The sequence below is a fragment of the Xenopus laevis genome, chromosome 4L, assembly GCF_017654675.1.
Source record: "Xenopus laevis strain J_2021 chromosome 4L, Xenopus_laevis_v10.1, whole genome shotgun sequence".
In the NCBI taxonomy this organism is placed as follows: Eukaryota; Metazoa; Chordata; class Amphibia; order Anura; family Pipidae; genus Xenopus; species Xenopus laevis.
The window spans coordinates 152,538,693-152,562,838 of record NC_054377.1 but is presented as its reverse complement, the minus strand read 5'-3'; the positions used below and the strand labels follow the sequence as shown (position 1 = coordinate 152,562,838).

General features: G+C 42.6%; 1 protein-coding gene across 1 annotated transcript in view; it reads right to left on the bottom strand.

Annotated features, from left to right (window-relative positions):
* Positions 1-17,970: 17,970 nt before the first annotated feature.
* The window catches only part of fgd3.L (FYVE, RhoGEF and PH domain containing 3 L homeolog), an 87,510-nt gene continuing 81,334 nt past the window's right edge, over positions 17,971-24,146 (bottom strand). Inside the window, exons 17-19 of the mRNA XM_018240399.2 lie at positions 23,839-23,988; positions 22,817-22,957; positions 17,971-20,262 (exon numbers count right to left, since the gene is read on the bottom strand). Of these exons, the coding sequence (XP_018095888.1) occupies positions 20,038-20,262; positions 22,817-22,957; positions 23,839-23,988 (516 nt within the window). The 3' untranslated portion in view covers positions 17,971-20,037. The remainder of the gene's footprint in view (positions 20,263-22,816; positions 22,958-23,838; positions 23,989-24,146) is intronic.

Sequence of the window (24,146 nt, the reverse complement as noted above, 5' to 3'; positions counted from 1 at the left end):
GCTTCTTGCACCAGACAGTAGACTGTAGAGCCCACATTCTAATTAGTTGGGTTCATACTACAGTATGGAGGCAAGTGATCCCTAATTATGCATCATTTTCTGGAAAGCTCATATGGAAGTACTGTATTATACATAAAGTTCTGGGGTTTTATACATGGAATTGGCCCTGTATTTATCCTGCTGAGTGTTCTGGGGTATTATACATGGAATAGTATGAATGGATTTGTATAGAATATGTCGTTCCAAATAGAAGTTTGATTTCCCATCATACATCAGCTTGGCATATCAGAACAGTGCAAGAGTCATATGATACCACTGTGGGTCCCAGGGAAATTCTTAAAAGAGACAGTTCACCACAATGGCAGAACTACCGGGCCCCAGGCAGTTCGCGCACTGGTGATTTCCGCCTGCAGCGGCCGATTTCCATACAGATAATCTTGTACAGAGGGGGCGGGGGGCCCGGCTGCATGTCCCTCACCAGGGCCCGCCCCCCTCCAGTTACGTTACTGGTTCACCAGCCTGTCCTGGCATTTCTCTCTGGGAGTTGAGGAGTAGGTACAGTGCAGAGAGTTAAAGATGCCACAGCTGACATAGAATATTATTAAATTATTTGATCTTTAACTGGCTTCTAAGATTAGATTCTGTCTCTTGACTGAGAGCTGAAAGCTGATTAGCTCTTGTGTTGATTTCCCAGAGTATAGATTTTACTTGCCCTTTACAGATTTATAGACTCTACGCAGGTCACAAGGCTCAGGGAGATGCTCTCACCAGGAGTAAATTAAATGACAAACTGAACTGCTCAGTAGGGAAAGAAACCTGTTCAATGACACACAAATTAACAATTACAAAAACGGCACAAAAATACCAGTAAAATCTCTCATTGCCCAGTATGGGCATCTTTGGTCACTATGTTTGGATTTCAAATGCATATAGACAAATACAAGAGTCCTCTTCACTCAATCCATTATCAATATATTTAAGACAGAGACATTTTGTGCATCAAATGCACCAAAGTGTCTTTTTCTCTATTTGAGTGGTATTTTTGACATCATATCCTCCTTTTATATGCAAAGAAAATAATTTTAGAACAAGCTAAGTAGGGCAAGATGGAGAAAGTAGGGCAAGATACATACAAGAATGTAAGATTGAGATAGTAGAGTAAGATGATGAGAGTAGGGCAAGATGGAGACAGTAGGGCAAGATGAAAAGAGTAGGACAAAATGGAGACAGTAGTCAAAGATGAACAGTAGGACAAGATGGAGATGGTAGGGTAAGATGGAGACAGTAGGGTAAGATGAAGACAGTAGGGCAAGATGAAGACAGTGGGACAAGATGGAGACAGTAGGGCAAGATGGAGACAGTAGGACAAGATGGAGACAGTAGGCAAAGATGAAGACAGTAGGACAAGATGGAGACAGTAGGCAAAGATGGAGACAGTAGGACAAGATGGAGACAGTAGGACAAGATATAGACAGCAGGGCAAGATGGAGACAGCAGGACAAAATATAGACAGTAGGGCAAGGGGGCAACAGTGACACATGCTCTACCTGCAACAGTTCTCTCATTGGGGAGTACAGCAGGAGACTGTTTTAAGGTTTAATGACTGAATGCTCATAGTTTGGACAGTCCCAATATGGCAAGGTCTGTTTTGCCCCTAGTCCTGCCACTTATGTTGTCAGTTGCTCATGGGGGGAGTTGTAGTACAACAACAGCTAAAAGATAGTCACTACCTTAATGTTCCTCTGCCCACATTTATTGTAAGAGAGACCCCCCACCCACGGTCACATTTCCCTGCTAAGCCAACAATCACAACACATTCTGAGACACTGTCCCTCTTTGCCCCCCACGCCAGGAACAGAAGTGCTGATGACCTGGATTCTAAGAGAAGAAATAATTCATATATATATAAATATGCGGAGGTTAAACCTTCCCCAGTTAAAGACAATGAGGTTCTTCCCCCTCCAGTTTTACCTGCTGAATTTCCTTGTCCTCCCAGGGAATGAGTGTGTGCGGCTGCTCCACTGAGAGGCACAAACACAGCGGTGATAAATGACTCCCCGGCTTTCATATTTATTTGTCCCTGAAAGATGCGATCATATATTTAACGTATGAAGATGAATGGGCGGTGTTATATGTAATGGCTTTATAAAGAGCCCCTGGGGTGCAGGCAAATATGTGTCAGAGAGGCTGCACTAATGACTCTGGGATCCCCAACACTTGCTTTCTGCATCTCTATTGATCCTCCAACAAACCTGACCTACTTTCTACTCCACTCACCCCCAGCATCACCAGTCTGGCTTTACTCTCCTTCCACTGGGGGCAGCAAGGGGCCTTGTGAGGCATCTTTAAAGGGGAACTTAAGAGCAAAGACACACGTTCAGATTCAGGTAGATTTAGACACCTGGATGTCAAATCTCCTCTTCTTCGGGGCGACTAATCTCCCCGAACTGCCTCCTGCCGGTTAGAATATAAATCACTGGCAGGATGGCCCTCGGATTGTTTCATTTTCCGAAGTCTTAATTCTTAATGAATCAGATAAAATTAAGCGTAGGACTGGCCAGATATGGGATGACTTTGATGTAGTTGTTCAGATTAAATATATTGCAATATATGGACAAACAATCCCTGTGTTGTTTAAAGGGTAAGGCATTTTTCAGTAGCAGTAGCACAAAATGTCTCTGTCTTAAATATATTGATAATTGGTTGAGTGCAGAGGAATCTTGTAATTGTCTATAATCATTTTCCGAAGTTGCCAGAAGTTTCCTCGTGAGGCAACTTTGGGCGGCTTGGGCGCACCGATTGCCATCCCACCATCGATTTACATTTTATCCGGCGGGAGGCAATTCGGAGAGATTAGTCGCCCCGAAAAAGAGGAGATTTGTGGCTGGGCGACTAATCTCCCCGAATCTGACCGTGTGTCTCTGCCATAAACCTTGCATTAACGTTTAATATGTGACGCACAGGAGCAATACAAGTCGTATTTTTTCCATATTTCTTGTTTTTTTGCATCTGTGGCTACTGCTTGTGTTCCATTAAAGGGGTAGTTCACCTTTAAATTAAATTTTAGTATAATGCAAAGAGTGATATTTTGAGACAATTTGCGATTGGTTTTCATTTTTTATTATTTGTGGTTTTTGACTTATTTAGTTTTTATTCAGCAGCTCTCCCGTTTGCAGTTTCAGCCATCTGGTTGCTAGGGTCCAAATTCCCCTAGCAACCATACGTTGAATATGAATAGGAGAGGCCTGAAAAGAAAGATGAGTAATAAAAAGTAGCAATAACAATACATTTGTAGCCTTACAGAGCATTTGTTTTTTAGATGGGGGGCACTAACCCCCATTTGAAAGCTAGAAAGAGTCAGAAGATGTAGGCTAATAATTCAAAAACTATAAAAGTTAAAATGAAGACCAATTGTAAAGTTGCTTAGAATTAGCCATTTTATAACATACTGTTAACTTAAAGGTGAACCACCCCTTAAAGAGCAATGATGTTCACCTATAAATGAGCTTGTTAATATGGATGAACCGATTCTAAACAACTTTTCATTTGGGCTTCAATTTATATTTTTTACGGTTTTGGGGTTATTAAGGTTCTTTCCTGACGTTTTTTGGTCTGCAACTAAAAATGGTATCTTGGGGTCAGTGACCCCTGCAACCAGAAAACATTATTCATCTATTCTGACACCTGAATTGCGTCTTGCCCATCTCTATCTCAGTTACTGACGTGGCAGTTGGTTTCCTGGATCTGAATGGTTTTTATTTACTTTGGATGATATTTGATTTAACTCCCAAAAAGGGTTTTTACTGAATATTGGGTCCCCTTGAGCCCAAACCTCTGTGCCATTTGGTTTCCATTAGGGGTAAAGACCATCGGCTGAAGATCTCAGAGAGAGACTTTGTTCAAATGGGAATATACTAAGGGGATTGTTTCTACTATTCAGTTGCCCCCTCGTGCCCATGACCCCCCTCCCATGAATACCCCTGTGACCCAACAAGGTACTTGCACCCTACCATGCTCTTTGTACTTCCCCAATGTTGCGCTGGTGTTCACTCAACCATTGTCCTGTTCCAAACAAGTTCAGACTGGGAAAAACCTGATGGGCCCCAGCCCTTGAGGGCCCTGCTGATCCAGACCTGCTCCCTGACCTTGTCTACTTGTCCTTATTGTGTTGCGTCAAAAAGAAAAAAACAAGGTGTGGGGGGAGGGCCCGTGAGGTGACAACCCTGGTGGACCCCGGAAACCCACTCTGATGCTGGTTCCAAATTACATACAAGTGCACCTATTGATGCAGAACCTGGAGTTACCGGAGGTCATGTAACTCCATATGGCAGTGTGCAAAGTGCAAATTTCCAACATATGTAACTTACTAAATTTGCACTTTGCACATTGTACCTGCGTTACTAAATGACCCCTTACTTAGCACCCGGGCTGGCTAAAGAAGTATGGAGACAAGTCAGAGCCCCCCGATCTGTCCATTTTGGGGCTTGGTTCAAGTGAATTGATTAGGCCTGAGAAATATACCAGTGAGTATCACAAACAGCAACTAAATTCTCTTTTTCCTATAGGAAACTAAAGGGATTTCTCCAGATTTCAGCGGGGAGGATTTTTTTTTTAAGAAAAAGGGCAAAGTAAGAAAAAAGCAATTTACATTGAAATGGAACAGTATAGACTAGATCAGTGGTCTCCAACCAGTAGCTCGTGAGCAACATGTTGCTTCCCAATTCCTTGGATGTTGCTCCCAGTGGCCTCAAAGCAGGAGCTAATTTTTGAATTCCAGGCTTGGAGGTGAGTTTTGGTTGTATAAAACCCAGGTGTACTGCCTCCTGTAGTCTACCAGTCCATATAGGGGTTACCAACCAGCCAATCACAGCCCTTATTTGACAGCTCCATTGACTTTCTCATGCTTGTGTTACTCTCCAACTCTTTTTACATTTAAATGTGGCTCACAAGTAAAAAAGGTTGGGGACCCCTGGACTAGAGGAAGGTGTAAATGCACAAGTGGTGATTTTTTGTTAGACTTTTGGCAGATTAGTCCCCAAGACCCAACTCCAAACCCACTTTATATCCGAATGAGCAGAAGAAGTTCAGACCTGCTCCTATTCTTCCCCTATAGGGTTAATGGCAGGGCTTTCAGCCTTTGCTTTATGGGGGGAATTAGGAGATGTGCAACAGAGAGCGCAATTAGAATAAAATGCAGCAGCAGGGAGGAAAGCAACACAGGGAAAAGTAATATCTGGAAATAAATTTGCAAGTGGCAGAAATTTGCACTTTAGAAGCTGCTCATTAGTATCAGTGCCGGGGCCCGGCCTGCGCAGGTGGAGCAGAACCCATTAGGCGAGACAAATGCCATTTACGGAAATCAGGTTCTCGCCTGAAAGTCGCTGTAATTATCTCTATTCCTCTATTGAGGAATAATCATTTCTGCGCTCAGGATTATTGGAATCATTTGGAGAATAATGAAGGTTCTCTGCGTCCGACTCCCTAAGTCAGCATCATTATGGATCTGACCTGCTCCCTAGTCATGTGACCCTATTATGGGGTGTTCATTACATTCATCAGTCTGGCCCGATAGAGTCTGCTCTGGACACTGGGTGCTGTTCTGTAGAAAGGGAGAACTCAACTTATCACTAGTTTAATTCAAATACAGGTGTGGGATCCATTATCTGGAAACCCATTATCCAGAAAGCTCCAAATTATGGAAAGGCCGTCTCCCATAGACTCCATTTTATCCAAATATTTCAAATGTTTAAAAATTATTTCCTTTTTCTGTGTAATAATAAAACAGTCGCTTGTACTTGATCCCAACTAAGATATAATTAATCCTTATTGGAAGCAAAACCAGCCTATTGGGTTTACCTAACTGTACAAAGAGACCCAAAAGCCATATCATTTCACAGTCAGATGAATCCGATAGGGATAAATATGTCTTGCTACTCCAGTGTGCTAGGAAACACCTAGGGGCAGCTGCATGAAAAAGAGACAGTACTTCGATCATCGAATGGTCGAATAGTCCAACGATTTTTAGTTCGAATCCTTCGACGCAAAGTCGAAGTCGTAGTCGAAGGTCGAAGTAGCCCATTCGATGGTCGAAGTAGCCCAAAAAACACTTCGAAATTCGACGTTTTTTTACTTCGAACCCTTCACTCGAACTTAATGAATTGGCCCCCTAATGAATAAAATGCAAGGCTAAAAGTGCAATAGACTCACAATAATCACATACAATTGTGCAAATCAAAAAAAAAAAAAAAAATAACTGCATAGTTAACCCTTTGACTGCCAGCCAATATGGCCGATTTGGTGCTTTTATTGCCAGACCATTTTTGAACATTTTACACTCTTTCACTTTAGGGGCCTTTCCTTTTAGAGTTGTTTACACTTCAATATTACAAAAACAATCACAAATAGAAAATCATTTTAAAAAGTCTTTATTTCTGGTGAACAATCTGAAACCAACTGAACTGAAAAACGTGTCTGAAGGTGAAGTTTCATTTTTCACCTTCTAAAGTCAGAATCCCTGAATTTCATTACAGACAGCTGTTAGAATTGATACAATAGTTACACTTATATTCCCCATAGATCCCACTGAGAAATGGACCAACTAATGGATCAACTAAATGTAACAAACTGTACCAGTTCTGATGCTCCTGGATCACTGAGCCGCCAGACTGAAACACTAGAGACACAAACATTATACTTTAAACTTCAATTTTGGGAAATGGTTAAAAAATGGAAAGTAATTGAAAAAAGTATTTGTATCTGGGGAACAATCTGAAAACATCTGGACTGAAAAAAGTGTTTGGAAGGTGAACAACCCATTTAAAGGGAACACTGTCCATAATTGTCTGTATTGAGAGGTCCCTAAGTGCAATGATCAATACTGTGTCTAATCTTGGGGTGTGAGTACAATGATCAATACTGTGTCTAATGTTGGGGTGCAAGGAATACAGGGTTGAGTTCAGGATTTGGCCTTTTTTAGCAGGATTCGGATCCCAAAATAGTGGATTTTTGTGCATCCCCAGTCTAATTCTAGTAATAATAATGATACATAATATAACCAATCTTCCCACCAATCAAATGCTGTTGCCAGGTAGATTCCCTGGAAGAGAAACCATTTAGCATTACCTATGAGATCGCTCCTGAGCTGCCGTGTCTTTGATCGGTAAATCAGGGGGTTTTAATCTCCAATCAAATTGCCCCCGACTGCTTAATGTCCCCTGCCCGTCATTTCCCCCAATAATGTCACCAGGTAGGCAAATAATTAAGGGGGTTATTTATCAAAGTCTGAATTTATCTCAATATTTTCTGCTACAAACTCCGATCAAATCTGCTCGGGTTTTTTACGCTTATTTATTATTACATTTTCCTTCTTTGCTGGGAAAAAAACTGATTTTCATGGTTTTTTTCTGATTTTTCATCCGATTTTCAAGATTTTTAAGGATTTTTCACCCAAAAACTCCGAAAACTTTGGGGTTTTGCACGAAACCCATCGCACATCAATAAATCATTGGGACTTCTCCCATTGTCTTATATGGAACCTCGACAGGTCTGAGATGCCGGATTTTCAGATTCAGACTTTTTCATCCTCGGAGATTGATAAATTCTGAAAAATTCATGATTTTTTTAAAGTCTGATTTTATAAAAAAAATAATCACACATTTTTCGGAATTTATTACTCCCCGAGGATGAAAAAGTCTGAATCTGAAAATCCGGCATTCAGAGTTTAGTAAATAACCCCCTAAATGTAGCTCATTGCACTGCTCACTGCAAAGGCGACTCATGAAATGCTCTTTCTCTAGAGGCTTTTGCTTTGATGGTCCCTATAAACAATGATTATACCAGCCGAGCTTTCTGCTCATCTGCTCCTGTAGCTTTTCACCATTTATCACTATTAGTGGGTCATTGGTACCTGTAAGGGGAACAGGTCGTCAGTGGCACCGTGATAACCGGGAGAATGAGATTCCTCACTGGCTGCTCAGAGGAATTTTGTGTCGAACACTGACCCAGTCATTACTCACCATACAATTCAATGAGTTTCCCTCTGGTACCAGAACCTCATGTGCTCCTTTATATTGTGTTTCCTTTGCTCCAGTCTAACGGGGTGAAATAACTGTTTCTATATATCTGTAACCTTGTTATGAGCTAAGGGGGCCCAGTCTGAAGGTCAGTTAGGGGGAGATTTGGGGTGAGTGTTTATTTGTACCCTGGGTACCCCTGGAACTATAGCAGGGTGACACCCCAATGTTTCTATATATCTGTAACCTTGTTATGAGCTAAGCTGGCCCAGTCTGAAGGTCAGTTAGGGGGAGATTTGGGGTGAGTGATTATTTGTACCCTGGGTACCCCTGGAACTATAGCAGGGTGACACCCCAATGTTTCTATATATCTGTAACCTTGTTATGAGCTAAGGGGGCCCAGTCTGAAGGCCAGTTAGGGGGAGATTTGGGATGAGTGTTTATTTGTGCCCTGGGTACCCCTGGAACTATAGCAGAGTGACACCCCAATGTTTCTATATATCTGTAACCTTGTTATGAGCTAAGGGGGCCCAGTCTGAAGGTCAGTTAGGGGGAGATTTGGGGTGAGTGATTATTTGTACCCTGGGTACCCCTGGAACTATAGCAGGGTGACACCCCAATGTTTCTATATATCTGTAACCTTGTTATGAGCTAAGGGGGCCCAGTCTGAAGGTCAGTTAAGGGGAGATTTGGGGTGAGTGATTATTTGTACCCTGGGTACCCCTGGAACTATAGCAGGGTGACACCCCAATGTTTCTATATATCTGTAACCTTGTTATGAGCTAAGGGGGCCCAGTCTGAAGGTCAGTTAGGGGGAGATTTGGGGTGAGTGATTATTTGTACCCTGGGTACCCCTGGAACTATAGCAGGGTGACACCCCAATGTTTCTATATATCTGTAACCTTGTTATGAGCTAATGGGGCCCAGTCTGAAGGTCATTTAGGGGGAGATTTGGGATGAGTGTTTATTTGTGCCCTGGGTACCCCTGGAACTATAGCAGGGTGACTGTTACCCCAATGTTTCTATATATCTGTAACCTTGTTATGAGCTAAGGGGGCCCAGTCTGAAGGTCAGTTAGGGGGAGATTTGGGGTGAGTGATTATTTGTGCCCTGGGTACCCCTGGAACTATAGCAGGGTGACACCCCAATGTTTCTATATATCTGTAACCTTGTTATGAGCTAAGGGGGCCCAGTCTGAAGGTCAGTTAGGGGGAGATTTGGGGTGAGTGCTTATTTGTACCCTGGGTACCCCTGGAACTATAGCAGGGTGACACCCCAATGTTTCTATATATCTGTAACCTTGTTATGAGCTAAGGGGACCCAGTCTGAAGGTCAGTTAGGGGGAGATTTGGGGTGAGTGCTTATTTGTACCCTGGGTACCCCTGGAACTAGAGCAGGGTGACATTTACGCCAATGTTTCTATATATCTGGATTGTGAGTGTTGCAGACCAGGGAATTTGCTGGAAATAAGCAGAAGATTTGGGGGATACAGGGGGCTTCTTTCCTCCTAAAGTGCTGTGGGGGCCTTGGGCTGGAGCAGAAATCTAATACATAATGTGCAGCATTTATGGGTTGATTTGCTTTAGATTTTTAGTTATCCTGTAAAAAGAACAGGAACAATTATGTGGAAAGAGAAATAAAGGAGATGTTCCTGCCCTGTGGTTAATGATGAATATTCAGAACCAGCAGAACCTACAGAAATGTCCCAGTGTGTTTTTGCTCTCGGAGCCGGGGGCAGAGATGCAGGAATAGATCCCATAAATTCTACTGATTAAAATGGGTTGGGACTGATTATTTATCTCCTGTAGAAGAATCTTTACCTCTAAATCTCATCATCACTCCTGCCCGGCACACAAACACCTCATCTGGCGGTTACCCAAAATCATTTAATAAAGTGCAATTAGTACAGAATTCCTCACCTCCTGCCTGAACTGTGATCAACTTGCACTTATTCTCCCCCAGCCTCACACCTATACATAATGGGTTTTATATAGGGTGAGGAGAAAGGGCTGAATATCTCTCTGTACAGACTATGAGCAAACTTAGGGACTGTTCCTGCTGAATTGTGCTTAGTACAGAGGAATACCTATGCTGCCATAGTTTTATGGGATCTCTCTGTACAGACTATGAGCAAACTTAGGGACTGTTCCTGCTGAATTGTGCTTAGTACAGGGGAATACCTATGCTGCCATAGTTTTATGGGATCTCTCTGTACAGACTATGAGCAAACTTAGGGACTGTTCCTGCTGAATTGTGCTTAGTACAGGGGAATACCTATGCTGCCATAGTTTTATGGGATCTCTCTGTACAGACTATGAGCAAACTTAGGGACTGTTCCTGCTGAATTGTGCTTAGTACAGGGGAATACCTATGCTGCCATAGTTTTATGGGATCTCTCTGTACAGACTATGAGCAAACTTAGGGACTGTTCCTGCTGAATTGTGCTTAGTACAGGGAATACCTATGCTGCCATAGTTTTATGGGATCTCTCTGTACAGACTATGAGCAAACTTAGGGACTGTTCCTGCTGAATTGTGCTTAGTACAGGGAATACCTATGCTGCCATAGTTTTATGGGATCTCTCTGTACAGACTATGAGAAAACTTAGGGACTGTTCCTGCTGAATTGTGCTTAGTACAGGCAGGGCCGCCATCAGGGGGGGACAGGGGGGACAAGCGTACCGGGCCCGGGCATGAAGGGGGGCCCGGCAGCGCTGCATTTTTTTGAAGATCCGGGCCCCCCTTACGAGCGCCCGAGCCGTACGTCATTCCTCTTGAGTGCCGAATGCGGAAGTGCCGAAAAGCCGAAGCCGATGCGCCGAAAAGACCCGAAGTCACGGAAAAAGCCGAAGTCCCGAAGTCACGAAGCGCCGAAAAGACCCGAAGTCACGAAAACAGCCGAAGCCGAAGTCCTGAAGCAGCGCAAAGACCCGAAGTCACGAAAACAGCCGAAATTGAAGTCCTGAAGCGGTGAAAAGACCCGAAGTCACGAAAGGAGGCGAAGTTGAAGTACTGAAGCCATGAGTTCAATTCTACTGAACACCAGTTTGTGTTTTTTTTTTTTTTAATCCCCTGGCCACCAATGTATTATTTTAATATTCTATAGGCCCCTGCCACCAATCTTTTTTTTTTAACTTTTTTTTTGGGGCCCCAATTTTTTTTTTAACTCGTAAGGGGCCCCTTGCCACCATTGTTTTTTTTGGTTTTTTTTTTTAAAAAAAATTAATTTTCTTTTTGGTGGCCCAAATTTTTTTAACTTGTAAGGGGGCCCCTGCCACCAGTTTTTTTTTTTTTAATTTTTTTTGGGGCCCCAATTTGTTTTTAACTTGTAAGGGGGCCCCTGCCACCAGTTTTTTTTTTTTCAAAAAAAATTTTTTTTTTCCAAATTTTTTTTTGGGGCCCCAATTTGTTTTTAACTTATAAGGGGGCCCCTGCCACCAATGTTTGTTTATTTTTTAGTTTTTTTTACATTTTTTTTTGTTGGGGCCCCAAGTTTTTTTTAACTTATAAGGGGGCCCCTGCCACCAATGTTTTTTAAAAAAAAAAAAAAATGTAAATTTTTTTTTTTTTGGGGCCCCAATTTTTTTTATAAGGGGGCCCTGACCATCAATAGCTTTTTACAACTTGTGTGGGGGGGGGTTACTTTTTTAGCGCTGATGTCTGTGTGGTCTTTTAACTGCGATGTGGGCGGGATATGGGGCGGAGCTTGGTCGTCAGTGTGGGCGGGGCCCAGGGGGCCCCAAAAATTTTGTTGTACGGGGCCCCGTGATTTCTAATGGCGGCCCTGAGTACAGGGAATACCTATGCTGCCATAGTTTTATGGGATCTCTCTGTACAGACTATGAGCAAACTTAGGGACTGTTCCTGCTGAATTGTGCTTAGTACAGGGAATACCTATGCTGCCATAGTTTTATGGGATCTCTCTGTACAGACTATGAGCAAACTTAGGGGACTGTTCCTGCTGAATTGTGCTTAGTACAGAGGAATACCTATGCTGCCATAGTTTTATGGGATCTCTCTGTACAGACTATGAGCAAACTTAGGGGCTGTTCCTGCTGAATTGTGCTTAGTACAGGGAATACCTATGCTGCCATAGTTTTATGGGATCTCTCTGTACAGACTATGAGCAAACTTAGGGGACTGTTCCTGCTGAATTGTGCTTAGTACAGAGGAATACCTATGCTGCCATAGTTTTATGGGATCTCTCTGTACAGACTATGAGCAAACTTAGGGGACTGTTCCTGCTGAATTGTGCTTAGTACAGGGAATACCTATGCTGCCATAGTTTTATGGGATCTCTCTGTACAGACTATGAGCAAACTCAGGGGCTGTTCCTGCTGAATTGTGGTTAGTACATGCCTAAAAAAACCTCTGTTTATTTGATTTACATATACAGTAGATCCAGTCCCTGTGAGCAGGTGCCACTGGTTGGATTAGTGAGTTCCAGTCGGTGACCATTGTAACGTCAGAAGATTGAGTTGCACTGTGGGTTCTCACATCTGTTTCCTCTGCCTAGGCGGTAGTGTCAGTAGTCGTGTTGCTTGGCTGAACAGTGCAGAGTTTAGATAATCCCTCCCTCTAATCTAACCATCTGGTTGGCTGCCAACATTCACAGCAGTTCCAGAGCATCAGGCTGAGCGGAAGGACAGGGAACAACTGTCACTTTATAGGGACCGCGGCAGATGAGGGCGGATACAGGAGACAGGATTTAGAATGAGAACAATTCATCAGTAGATTGTACAGAGTTAGTCTGGGCTGATTCCTGATACACACGGCTCAGTTTACTAAGCTGCAGATTAAAGGGGACATAAACCCCTGATGACAAATGTTACCTAATGAGAGGAATTCTAATTCCACACAACTTCCCAATATCCATTCATTCCTCATTCTCACTGGGTTTATAGTTCTGTGTAACTGTCATTGTGTCTGTCCCTTTCTCTGCACTGCTGCCTCTGACTCCTGATACAACTTCCCAATATCCATTCATTCCTCATTCTCACTGGGTTTATAGTTCTGTGTAACTGTCATTGTGTCTGTCCCTTTCTCTGCACTGCTGCTTCTGACTCCTGATACAACTTCCCAATATCCATTCATTCCTCATTCTCACTGGGTTTATAGTTCTGTGTAACTGTCATTGTGTCTGTCCCTTTCTCTGCACTGCTGCTTCTGACTCCTGATACAACTTCCCAATATCCATTCATTCCTCATTCTCACTGGGTTTATAGTTCTGTGTAACTGTCATTGTGTCTGTCCCTTTCTCTTCTCTGCACTGCTGCTTCTGACTCCTGATACAACTTCCCAATATCCATTCATTCCTCATTCTCACTGGGTTTATAGTTCTGTGTAACTGTCATTGTGTCTGTCCCTTTCTCTGCACTGCTGCTTCTGACTCCTGATACAACTTCCCAATATCCATTCATTCCTCATTCTCACTGGGTTTATAGTTCTGTGTAACTGTCATTGTGTCTGTCCCTTTCTCTTCTCTGCACTGCTGCCTCTGACTCCTGATACAACTTCCCAATATCCATTCATTCCTCATTCTCACTGGGTTTATAGTTCTGTGTAACTGTCATTGTGTCTGTCCCTTTCTCTTCTCTGCACTGCTGCCTCTGACTCCTGATACAACTTCCCAATATCCATTCATTCCTCATTCTCCCTGGGTTTATAGTTCTGTGTAACTGTCATTGTGTCTGTCCCTTTCTCTGCACTGCTGCCTCTGACTCCTGATACAACTAACCATCCAGTTTAGAACTGTTACATTATAATGGGGGATCTGCAGAATCGGGGTTCCAGCTTCAGAATCAATGATTTCCATCTGCTCCCATCTTCATCATCATCATCATGCAGAAAATGAATCGTCCTGGGCAGGTAGTTTTGATGTAGCGAGCGGCAAACAAGTGCAATTATCATGACAACTAAAAGAAGGAGACAATAGGAAACCTGCGCTGAAATCTCCATTTCTCAGAAATATTCTTCTAAGCACCAACAAATGAAGTTTCCTGAGCAGTTAATTAAATCCAAATCTGCCCAATAGGAGGCATTTAAAGGTCTTATCGACCCGACTGATACATTCAAAATGAATCCGCTCCATTAAATATTCTATAATAAATGTTTCAGCGCACGGAAAGAAGGGGGGAGAGCTGGGGCGATGGCTCCTCGGAGATAATAACAAAGGGAAATATACTAATATATCGTCGGAGCTACAAAGATGGTTTTATTGCAGTTTTGCTGCCGTGCGTCACTGATTCATTTCGCCTTTTTCGCTGTTCCTTTTGCAATTACTCAAATTGAAATGAGTGCATTGTGCCTGGAATTTAAAGGGGAAGTTACGCTTAAATAGAGCTCAGATGAACAAACAGGAGGAGCTTCTTTGCCTCTTATATGGAGCAAGCATGCAAGCTGCTCCTCTATGAATATTCTGGTGGTGTCATAAATTAGTTGACCCACTAACATGTTATATAGGTACTATAGGTCCAGACCTTGTGCAGGTTGGTTTAGACCAGTGATTCCCAAACTGGGGAATGGCCTAGAGCAATGGCAAAAAAAAACTCAGCCCAGTATCAGACTGGGGTACCTGGGGCCCACCAGAAACCTCCTACCTCCAGTTTCCATTGCTATAAAATCTGCAGCCTAAGGCAAACATAAAGCTTGGGTCTGGTGGTCCAAATGTGTGGCCGCAGGACATCAGGGGCTTAACTGTATCAGCAAATGTGGGACCCCTCTATGTGGGCAGCCATATTGGAATTCAACAGAGGAGCCCGGGGCCCATTGGGATTTTTCTCAGTGTTCCAATCTGGTCCTGACTGGAGCCTGAAGGCCATCTAGGATGAGAATTGTGGAGAAGGGGCATTTGCTCTCCTAGATACACCTGAAAGCCCAATTTAAAAGTCGGTTATGGTGGCATTTGGAGTGAATATGTATTGGTTGCCTACATCTATACACAATTGAATATGACATTGAAAGAAGGGCCTTGACCAAAGGGTAGACGTCCAAGGGGGTCTCTGGGCAATGGCTGGACCTACAAGGAGCCTTGAACTTCACTGGTTTGTGAACATTCTCATTGGGTAACGGTGGAACCAGTAGGGCTTCCTATGACTTACAAAGAGCAACCAGTTCATTGCGTCAAACAGAATGTCTTGTGCCGCTAAACTGACGTTCACCTTTCAGCGGATTCCATAGTTTCTGCCTCGTTGAGACACACCCATGTGACCACAAACAATGAAGAAGAAGTGAATAATCTGAATAAACTTCCAAATTACAAATGGTGTCCGTTTTGGTGCATCACAGAGGGCGGTTTGTTTAGATATCGGTTGGTCCTGGCAGAAGATCTTATGTATCTGGACTGGCATCCAGGGGGAATAGGCCGCGTATAGTACATACCTCCCAACTTTTTCGAAGTAAAAAGAGGGACAAAAAATGTTTCAGCAATTTTTGACCACACCCTTTCTGTGGCCACACCCCCTAATTACCATGTTCATTATACAAAAATTTGGCAGGTTATGAAAGTTTGAAAATATTTCTCCTTATCTAAACTGTGTTTTTGTGTCTCAAAATTGTTACAAAGTATCTTATTTGCACCTGTTAGCTGTTCTGGGCTCTCTGCTAAAAGCCAATTAAGTGAGAAACTTTGTTTCTTTTTCTGGCTGTTCAGTGCAGAGAAAAGAGGGACTTTCCAGTACAAATGAGGGACTGCGGGTTGAGCTGTCAAAAGAGGGACTGTCCCTCTGAAAAAGGGACAGTTGGGAGGTATGTAGTCAGTGCCAACCGACTTCTTCATATATATCTCACTACCTACAGTCACAGTTTATGTCCAATCATTTTATATTCATTTTAATTCCTCGCCTAAACCCCGGGCAGCAATGGAGCAACAAGAGGATCAGGGTGAGCAGCAGAAAGGGGACATTAAACTGTGGGATGAAGAATAAATGGGCTGTAAATCGCTGAATTAGCAATTGACTCTAAAGTGTCTTTTGCTGCTTAACGTGAACTTGGATTGGATATTAAATTACCGTGAGGAATGTCATCTAGCGAGCAGCCTGCGTGATAAATTCCATCAAAATCAGCCGTAAATCTTCTCGTTAGTTATTAACCCAACCCAGAGCTTTTTTTATTATTAATGGACTTGAATGTGCAGTTTATTTTGTGTCGGGGGTTATTAGTGTAGGGAAATAATGGAAAGGGGTTGTTCTTAAAGGGATACTGTCATGGGAAAAAAAATTTTTTTCAAAATGAATCAGTTAATAGTGCTACTCCAGCAGAATTCTGCACTGAAATCCATTTCTCGAAAGAACAAACAGATTTTTTTATATTCAATTTTGAAATCTGACATGGGGCTAGACATTTTGTCCATTTCCTAGCTGCCCCTGGTCATGTGACTTGTGCCTGCACTTTAGGAGAGAAATGCTTTCTGGCAGGCTGCTGTTTTTCCTTCTCAATGTAACTGAATGTGTCTCAGTGAGACATGGGTTTTTACTATTGAGTGTTGTTCTTAGATCTACCAGGCAGCTGTTATCTTGTGTTAGGGTGCTGTTATCTGTTTACCTTCCCATTGTTCTGTTGTTCGGCTGCTGGGGGGGAAAGGGAGGGGGTGATATCACTCCAACTTGCAGTACAGCAGTAAAGAGTGATTGAAGTTTATCAGAGCACAAGTCACATGACTTGGGGCAGCTGGGAAATTGACAATACGTCTAGCCCCATGTCAGATTTCAAAATTGAATATAAAAAAATCTGTTTGCTCTTTTGAGAAATGGATTTCAGTGCAGAATTTTGCTGGAGCAGCACTATTAACTGATTCATTTTGAAAAAAATGTTTTTTCCCATGACAGTATCCCTTTAATACCCCACTGGTAGATTTGGTGCTGACCAGACTTGCCGTTAGGATTTATGACCCACCTCTCAGCTGATCCATCTCATGTGTTGAGCCCCCAGACTCTCTCCAACATCAGATCTACAGCCGACCCCTTGGAAGGTCCCACAATGCTCCTCACCGGTCTTTCGTCTGTCTGATGTTGGCGTGTGGGGGCGGAGGGGGCACCTCAATCGCCATCATTTCCACCATCAAACACAGGGGGAACAATGGGAAGCTCCTGAGACAACAACCCAATGAGAAGCTTTTGGATCATTATCCATTTCACAGTTACGGGACATAAACCAAGGATTCCCATTAGGGAATCACCTTCCTAAACTTTCTCAGTTCAGTTTTAAGAAATACTTTTTCCAATTTTTTCTAATATTGAAGTGTAACGTTTATGTGTTTGTGAAGCACCTCTGGGGAGGGGGGTCAGCGACCCTGTAACTGATCCATGAGTTGATCCATGTGTTTGTCCCTGCTGAGCAGAATCCCTGAGTGTCATTAAAGGCAACTGTTAGAATTGATACAATAGTTACACTTATATTCCCCATAGATCCTACTGAGAAATGGATCAACTAATTGTATCAGCCAATTGGAACAGAATTTAACAACCTTTAAAGGGGTGATTTGCCTTTAATTAGTATGATATAGAATGGTCAATTCTAAGCAACTTTTCAATTGGTCTTTATTTATTTTTTCTATAATTTTTTAATTATTTGCCTCATTCCAGCTTTCAAATGGGGGTCACTGACCCCATCTAAAAAACAAATGCTCTGTAAGGCTACAAATGTATTGTTATTGTTACTTTTTATTACTCCTCTTTCTATTCAGGCCTCTCCTATTCATATTCCAGTCTCTTATTCAAATCATTGCATGGTTGCTAGGGGAATTTGGACCCTAGCAATCAGATGGGTGAAATTGCAAACTGAATAAAAAGCTAAATACGTCAAAAACCACAAATAATAAAAAAGGAAAACCAATTACAAATTGTCTCAGAATATCCCTCTCTACATCATACTAACAGTTAATTTAAAGGTGAACAACTCCTTTAATTTATTGAAGGAAATGATAGCGATACAAAGTCTCCAGACAACAAAAAACACGTCAGTCTGTGCTAAAACTTTTATTAGCTTATTTTTTTTAAACATTTGAAAATATTTATATAACCTTATTTACACATCATAAATAAACTCACAGATTATCCGATAATAATTAAAAAAAAAAAAAACAACTTCCCAGTTGCGTTAAAACCCCTGCAGAACACACACGTTATATAAAACATTTCTATGTCCAGGAAACATGCGAAAGGTGCTTGGTCTGTGGCTCCGGTACCGTCCAATCAGCAAGGTCACTCCAGGGGCCACAGGAATAATGCAGGAAATCACATGACACATGGGTGTAATAATCCACTTATTATTCTCCTGTAAAACTATGGAACACGTTATCCGAGGGGGGGCACCAGGGGATATGGAGCATTGGGGAAGTCACATACATTGGCCTGACCCCGATATATAACAAATGAGGACTACACGTCCCACAGAGCTCAGCAGGTCAATTAGATCATCCTCTGCCCAAGTAAAGAACCTTTGGGCCTCAGACAACAGCTCATAACACAGAGGCCCAGTCTTGGTCCAATAAAACACAAGAGAGCATCGCATTTCTAACTCTTCCCGTTCACATCAAAACCAGTAAACCCATATTCCTAAAGGAAGACACATTCAGTAGACCCACACCGATTACACTGACCCTCTACACATCAGTATCTGGGCATCTAAAGAGATATCACAGGGCAACCCTCTAAGCAAAGGTGCCTTTAATGACCAACACTAGGCTGGGCAAGTCCAATTAGAGTAGGTTCTAGCATGTGGCCTACTTCAACTTCGACATTCTTTATTTAAAGTCACAATTCCCTCTAATGAGCTTTTCCTTTTTTGGTGTGACCAAGGCAACCTTAAAGGAGTCTCCCTGGTCGCTCCCTCCTTGGACTTGTGGGTAATACATGAAACCAACACAGCAACATTTCGTAGGGTTTTCCACCTGGATGGTGAGTTCTAGAAAAATGATACTTTGTGCCAACGTTATGGGTAGAGAAGAAAGAGATAAAGATGGGAAGTATATTCCCCAGAAAGGAGTCAACCCTACATGAACTTCCTTTGACTTGTCTTGACTTGGGTCAACATCTCTAGCTGCTGGTGCTCGGGCAGGACAAAATAGAGTCCTTCTGGACTTGTTCTAAGCACCATCCTCATCTTCCAACCTTAGCAGTTTCCTTCCTTAATAAACACTTTACCACATTCTTCTTTCTTATGGGATTCGCAGTTGGAGTTGGCAGCATCTTGGATGACCCCTCACACAAAGGAAGAAGATTTGCCACCACAACCTGGCAGTTACACCTGAAACTTCATCCCATCTCCATTCAATGGCTCCGGGATGTTATTTATGCCACAAGAGTGGAAGCCACTTAACAGACCAAGTGTCCACCAACTGAGACAAGAAGAAGTGCCTTCTGCTGATGGGATCTGGACTTCTTCAACCCTGGGAGCTGGTTCCCCTTTATTATTATCATCAAAGCTGATGGTTGGACAGACAGACTGACTATATAAATCAACACACAGTGGGTATCTCCAGCTTGCTCCTTGGCTGAATTCCCATGATGAGCAGAAGTTGAGGCTCCTACTGAGACAGAGCTTTGATACCAGTCCTTTCAGCTCCATGTGGATCTCGTGTCTTGTGCTTTTATTACTCTGACATAAAGAGATTCAATAATCTTTATAACTATTCACATATACAACCAGCACTGGAACAATATGTGGGATTCTCCTTATTTAAATACACATATACAGAACAGTGCGAGAGAGATGGACCATGTGGAATGAATTGGAATATTTTGGCTCCGACCCTCCGTCCCAAATGAGCTCAAAACATCATTATACAAAGGGAACTTTACACAGACATATAACTGGACATACAAACAACTGGTTTCCTATTGATACAGACACATACAGCCATCAACCCCTTCTCCACCTCCTGCTACAACTCCCAGTACCCTGTGCAAGTCAGTCATAGCTGGAGAGGTTGTAGCAAACACGTGCAGGACAAAGTGCATCTCTCCAAGGTCCTAGTGGAGATTTATAGTTCATCATTATCATCATCATTTAGTTCATTACAAGAGTCTCTAGAGCTTTTCTGGATCCTCTGCCGTAATGGAGGTGTCACCTCTAGAGGCTTTGCTGAGAATCGCCCTCCATTTCTGGAGCAAATCTTCATCCTCTGCGCTGAAAAACAGAGTTTGCTGCGACTGGGATAATTTAAATACGTGTTTCAAGTCCACCTTGTCGCCAGCACTCGGCAAACTCACATCATATCCCGGCAGTGGTATTGCCCGAGGGCTCTTCCCCTCCTGAAATAAAGGGTAACATGGACATAGATTAAATCATTGTTTTGCTCTACTGAATAAACCAACAGACACAGTAACAATAATTATTGTATTTATGGTAAAAAAACAATACACGGAATAATGTACCCCCTACTGTAAATGATAAGGATATTAGAAGTTACTGAAGGGTTATTCTCTGACCATATAAAGGCACAAGGCTGCAGGCTGAGTTATACAGGGAACTCTGAGTATCACTCATGTATTATAAGGGGTAATGTACCCCCTACTGTAAATGATAAGGATATTAGAAGTCACTGAGGGGTTGTTCTGTGACCATATAAAGGCACAAGGCTGCAGGCTGAGTTATACAGGGAACTCTGAGTATCACTCATGTATTATAAGGGATAATGTACCCCCTACTGTAAATAATAAGGATATTAGAAGTCACTGAGGGGTTGTTCTGTGACCATATAAAGGCACAAGGCTGCAGGCTGAGTTATACAGGGAACTCTGAGTATCACTCATGTATTATAAGAGATAATGTACCCCCTACTGTAAATGATAAGGATATTAGAAGTCACTGAGGGGTTGGTCTGTGACCATATAAAGGCACAAGGCTGCAGGCTGAGTTATACAGGGAACTCTGAGTATCACTCATGTATTATAAGGGATAATGTACCCCCTACTGTAAATGATAAGGATATTAGAAATCACTGAGGGGTTGTTCTGTGACCATATAAAGGGACAAGGCTGCAGGCTGAGTTATACAGGGAACTCTGAGTATCACTCATGTATTATAAGGGATAATGTACCCCCTACTGTAAATGATAAGGATATTAGAAGTCACTGAGGGGTTGTTCTGTGACCATATAAAGACACAAGGCTGCAGGCTGAGTTATACAGGGAACTGTGAGTATCACTCATGTATTATAAGGGATAATGTACCCCCTACTGTAAATGATAAGGATATTAGAAGTCACTGAGGGGTTGCTCTGTGACCATATAAAGTATCAGAGTTATACAGGGGAAACTAATTATCAGAGTATCACATATATTAATATGTATATAAATATCATTGCTTACTATTTGTATATTATAAAAGTATTTACAGGAATAAAGGAAAAGTCTAATTAAACAATATTACACGGCAGTTCCTTGAGCAGAAAGCAGCGACAGAGCCAGTTATAAAGTGCTGGATATAGAAATATTTATAGTTTAATGTCACTCATTAGTGAACAGAATTCACAAGTGCAAATTTCTGGGTGAGAAGAGATTTCAGTACAAAGGAAGAAGCCAATGTTCTTTGCCAGAGGTAAGTCATTCCTGCAATAAATTCGTTACTCATTATCTGAAGATCAAAGGGAATATTTCTGCCGACAAATTGAAAAAGGAAATTGGAAACATCTGAGAAATTCTCTTTTTTCCTCTTCTGTTTAACCTTCTACACTAACTGCCAGCCAGGTCTTTATTGGGCCACAGGGAAGAGATACGTTGGGCAGTTTGGCACAGACTCGGCATCTCGGTTTATTTTATTTGATTTCTGGAACAACACTGAATAAATTGGCAAATCCAGTTTAATCAGGATCTGCCCACGGAGTGAAAAGACCCCAACGACATGATTTGGTGAGAACAGATTCTGGGCCTGTATTGGGCAGCGTCTCTCTTACCCTCCAGGGAAGTGGTTTCCGGTGGGAAGAGTATTGGGCAGGACAGGGAAGGAAGCGCAATTTATTCTGCAGGAGCAGAGACAGTTCAGTGTTGGTAAATTCGGCATTAAATGGGTTTATGGTTCATTTATAAGACTGAGAGGCCTGGGGACATAAAACAACTTTGAGCAAATCCTTAAAATACACTTATTTGCCTCTTAGAATCCAATTATTCATCAGGCTGAGAAACGACTCATGAACTTTATGTCTGCCCATTAAATGCCCCACGGTGGGACCTGCCGACGACTGCGGATGGAAAATGAACAGACACGTGAGGCATCTCTTCATCTCCGGGAGTCGCTCTACAGAACCGGCCCAATGCCCTGTCCCTGCATTCTGGAACATTGAGCTCACAGCTCCGGCACAATGAGGAGAATTTCTTAAATACCGAAATTTATAGGCTTTAATAATTAGTACTTCCAAGAGCTTCTATTATCATTATTCCTGTATATAAAGGTGCAAACAGGCAACACTAAGCGTGAAGGTCGGTGTTAAAGACAGGGGTAGGGAGGGAAGAGAGAAATAAAGGGGGACGAGCCGGAAGCAGCTGTTATAATTGGGGTTTAATTATATGGACTGAAATGGGTCCAAAATAAAATACTAGAACCTGCATTCACCTCCATGAATACAGGGCTGCCTGTGCTTGCTAATGATCTATTCATGAGGGGTGGCAGGTAAGTGTCCCTCCTTCCGTCCACTAACTTGTGCATTTACCCTGTGCTCAATGCAGAGTGATGCCAGACCCTGTACCCCCTGAATGATCTATACGGGGTGCATCCAACTTTATTCTCTTTTCACAACTTTGACTCTTTAACTCCCATAATCCCCAGCTGCCCAAAACGTAACAGGCCCCTCCCAGATAAATCTCTCACCTGGCCGCTCCCCTGGAGGTACATGACAAGGGGCTCATTCCTGGGGACAGACACCCACACTTTCATCCACGTCTTCCCCTTCTCCAGGTAAAGGAGGTTACTGCTGAACACGCAGTTTTCCGGAGATAAGGAATTTTGCTTCTATAAAGAAAGAGAAATTAGAGAAGAGTCAGTAGATGCCGGGCATAAAGCTCAGCGCTCACTAAATCACTTTAATCACCCCATAAATGTGCTACATTAATCCTTATTAAACTCCCACAGAGGGGAATGAGAACAAGTGGTCGATTCGCGGCTAAAGATGACACAGTAAATTACAGGATCCCAATAAAGCCGTCGCTTCTCTATGGGAAGGGCTCCCTGTCTTGTACTGACTTAGTTAACGTTAGCACCCTGACACAAAAGGGTTAAATGGGGCTAAATGCTACAAATGCTGTGTATATATATATATATATCTATGTAGCAGCCCTATAACAGTAATGATCCAGTGTAGCCCCCCCCCCAGCAGCTCCTCATCTCCTGATCTTCTTAGAAATCTTCTGTGAGTCAGTGGCACTGCACATGCTCAGTGGGCTCTGGGCTTCTGGGGAGGAGCTAAGCTTAGGGGTCGTCACTAATTATCCAGCAGAAAATGAGCTTCCCTGGCTGTAATATAAGCTGATGCTACAGGTTTGCTGATTATTCAATTCTGATGCTAATTGCACTGGTTTCTGTGCTGCCATGTAGTAATTATGTGTATTAATTACTAATCAGCCTTATATTGTGACATTTCTATTCTATGTGTACTGTATATTGTGAGTGGGTCCCTAAGCTCAGTAAGTGACAGCAGCACAGAGCATGTGAATCAGTGAATCAGCAGAAAAGAAGATGGGGAGCTACTGGGGCATCTTTGGAGACACAGATCTTTACTGTTAAAGGGCTGTGTTTGCCTTGGGCTGATATAGAAGCACAAAATATGAACCATGGCAGATCTGCCTCATAGTAGCCCAAGTAATTTGCCCCAGAGCCGAGTCTTTTATCCTTACCTCCACTTTCCTCTTCGATTCCCCCGAATCTGCGGAGCCCCCCGGACTTCCAGGAACAGACGAAACCAGAGGGAAACATTCCTTACAGACCCGGTTATGTCGACTGTTTTCCGCCAGCAGCTTAAACTCGGAGCACTTGGCACAAATCACCTGAAATTGGAGGAAATAACCAAAAAATTATCATCCCGGCTCCATTCTGCATTTTGGTCTCCTGCAAAGGATTAAAGGCCATAAAATCTGCATCTTGCACAACGAAAGACTAAAATTAATTTCTTCTAATTACAGTTTAATGTGCGGCACTTTCCCCT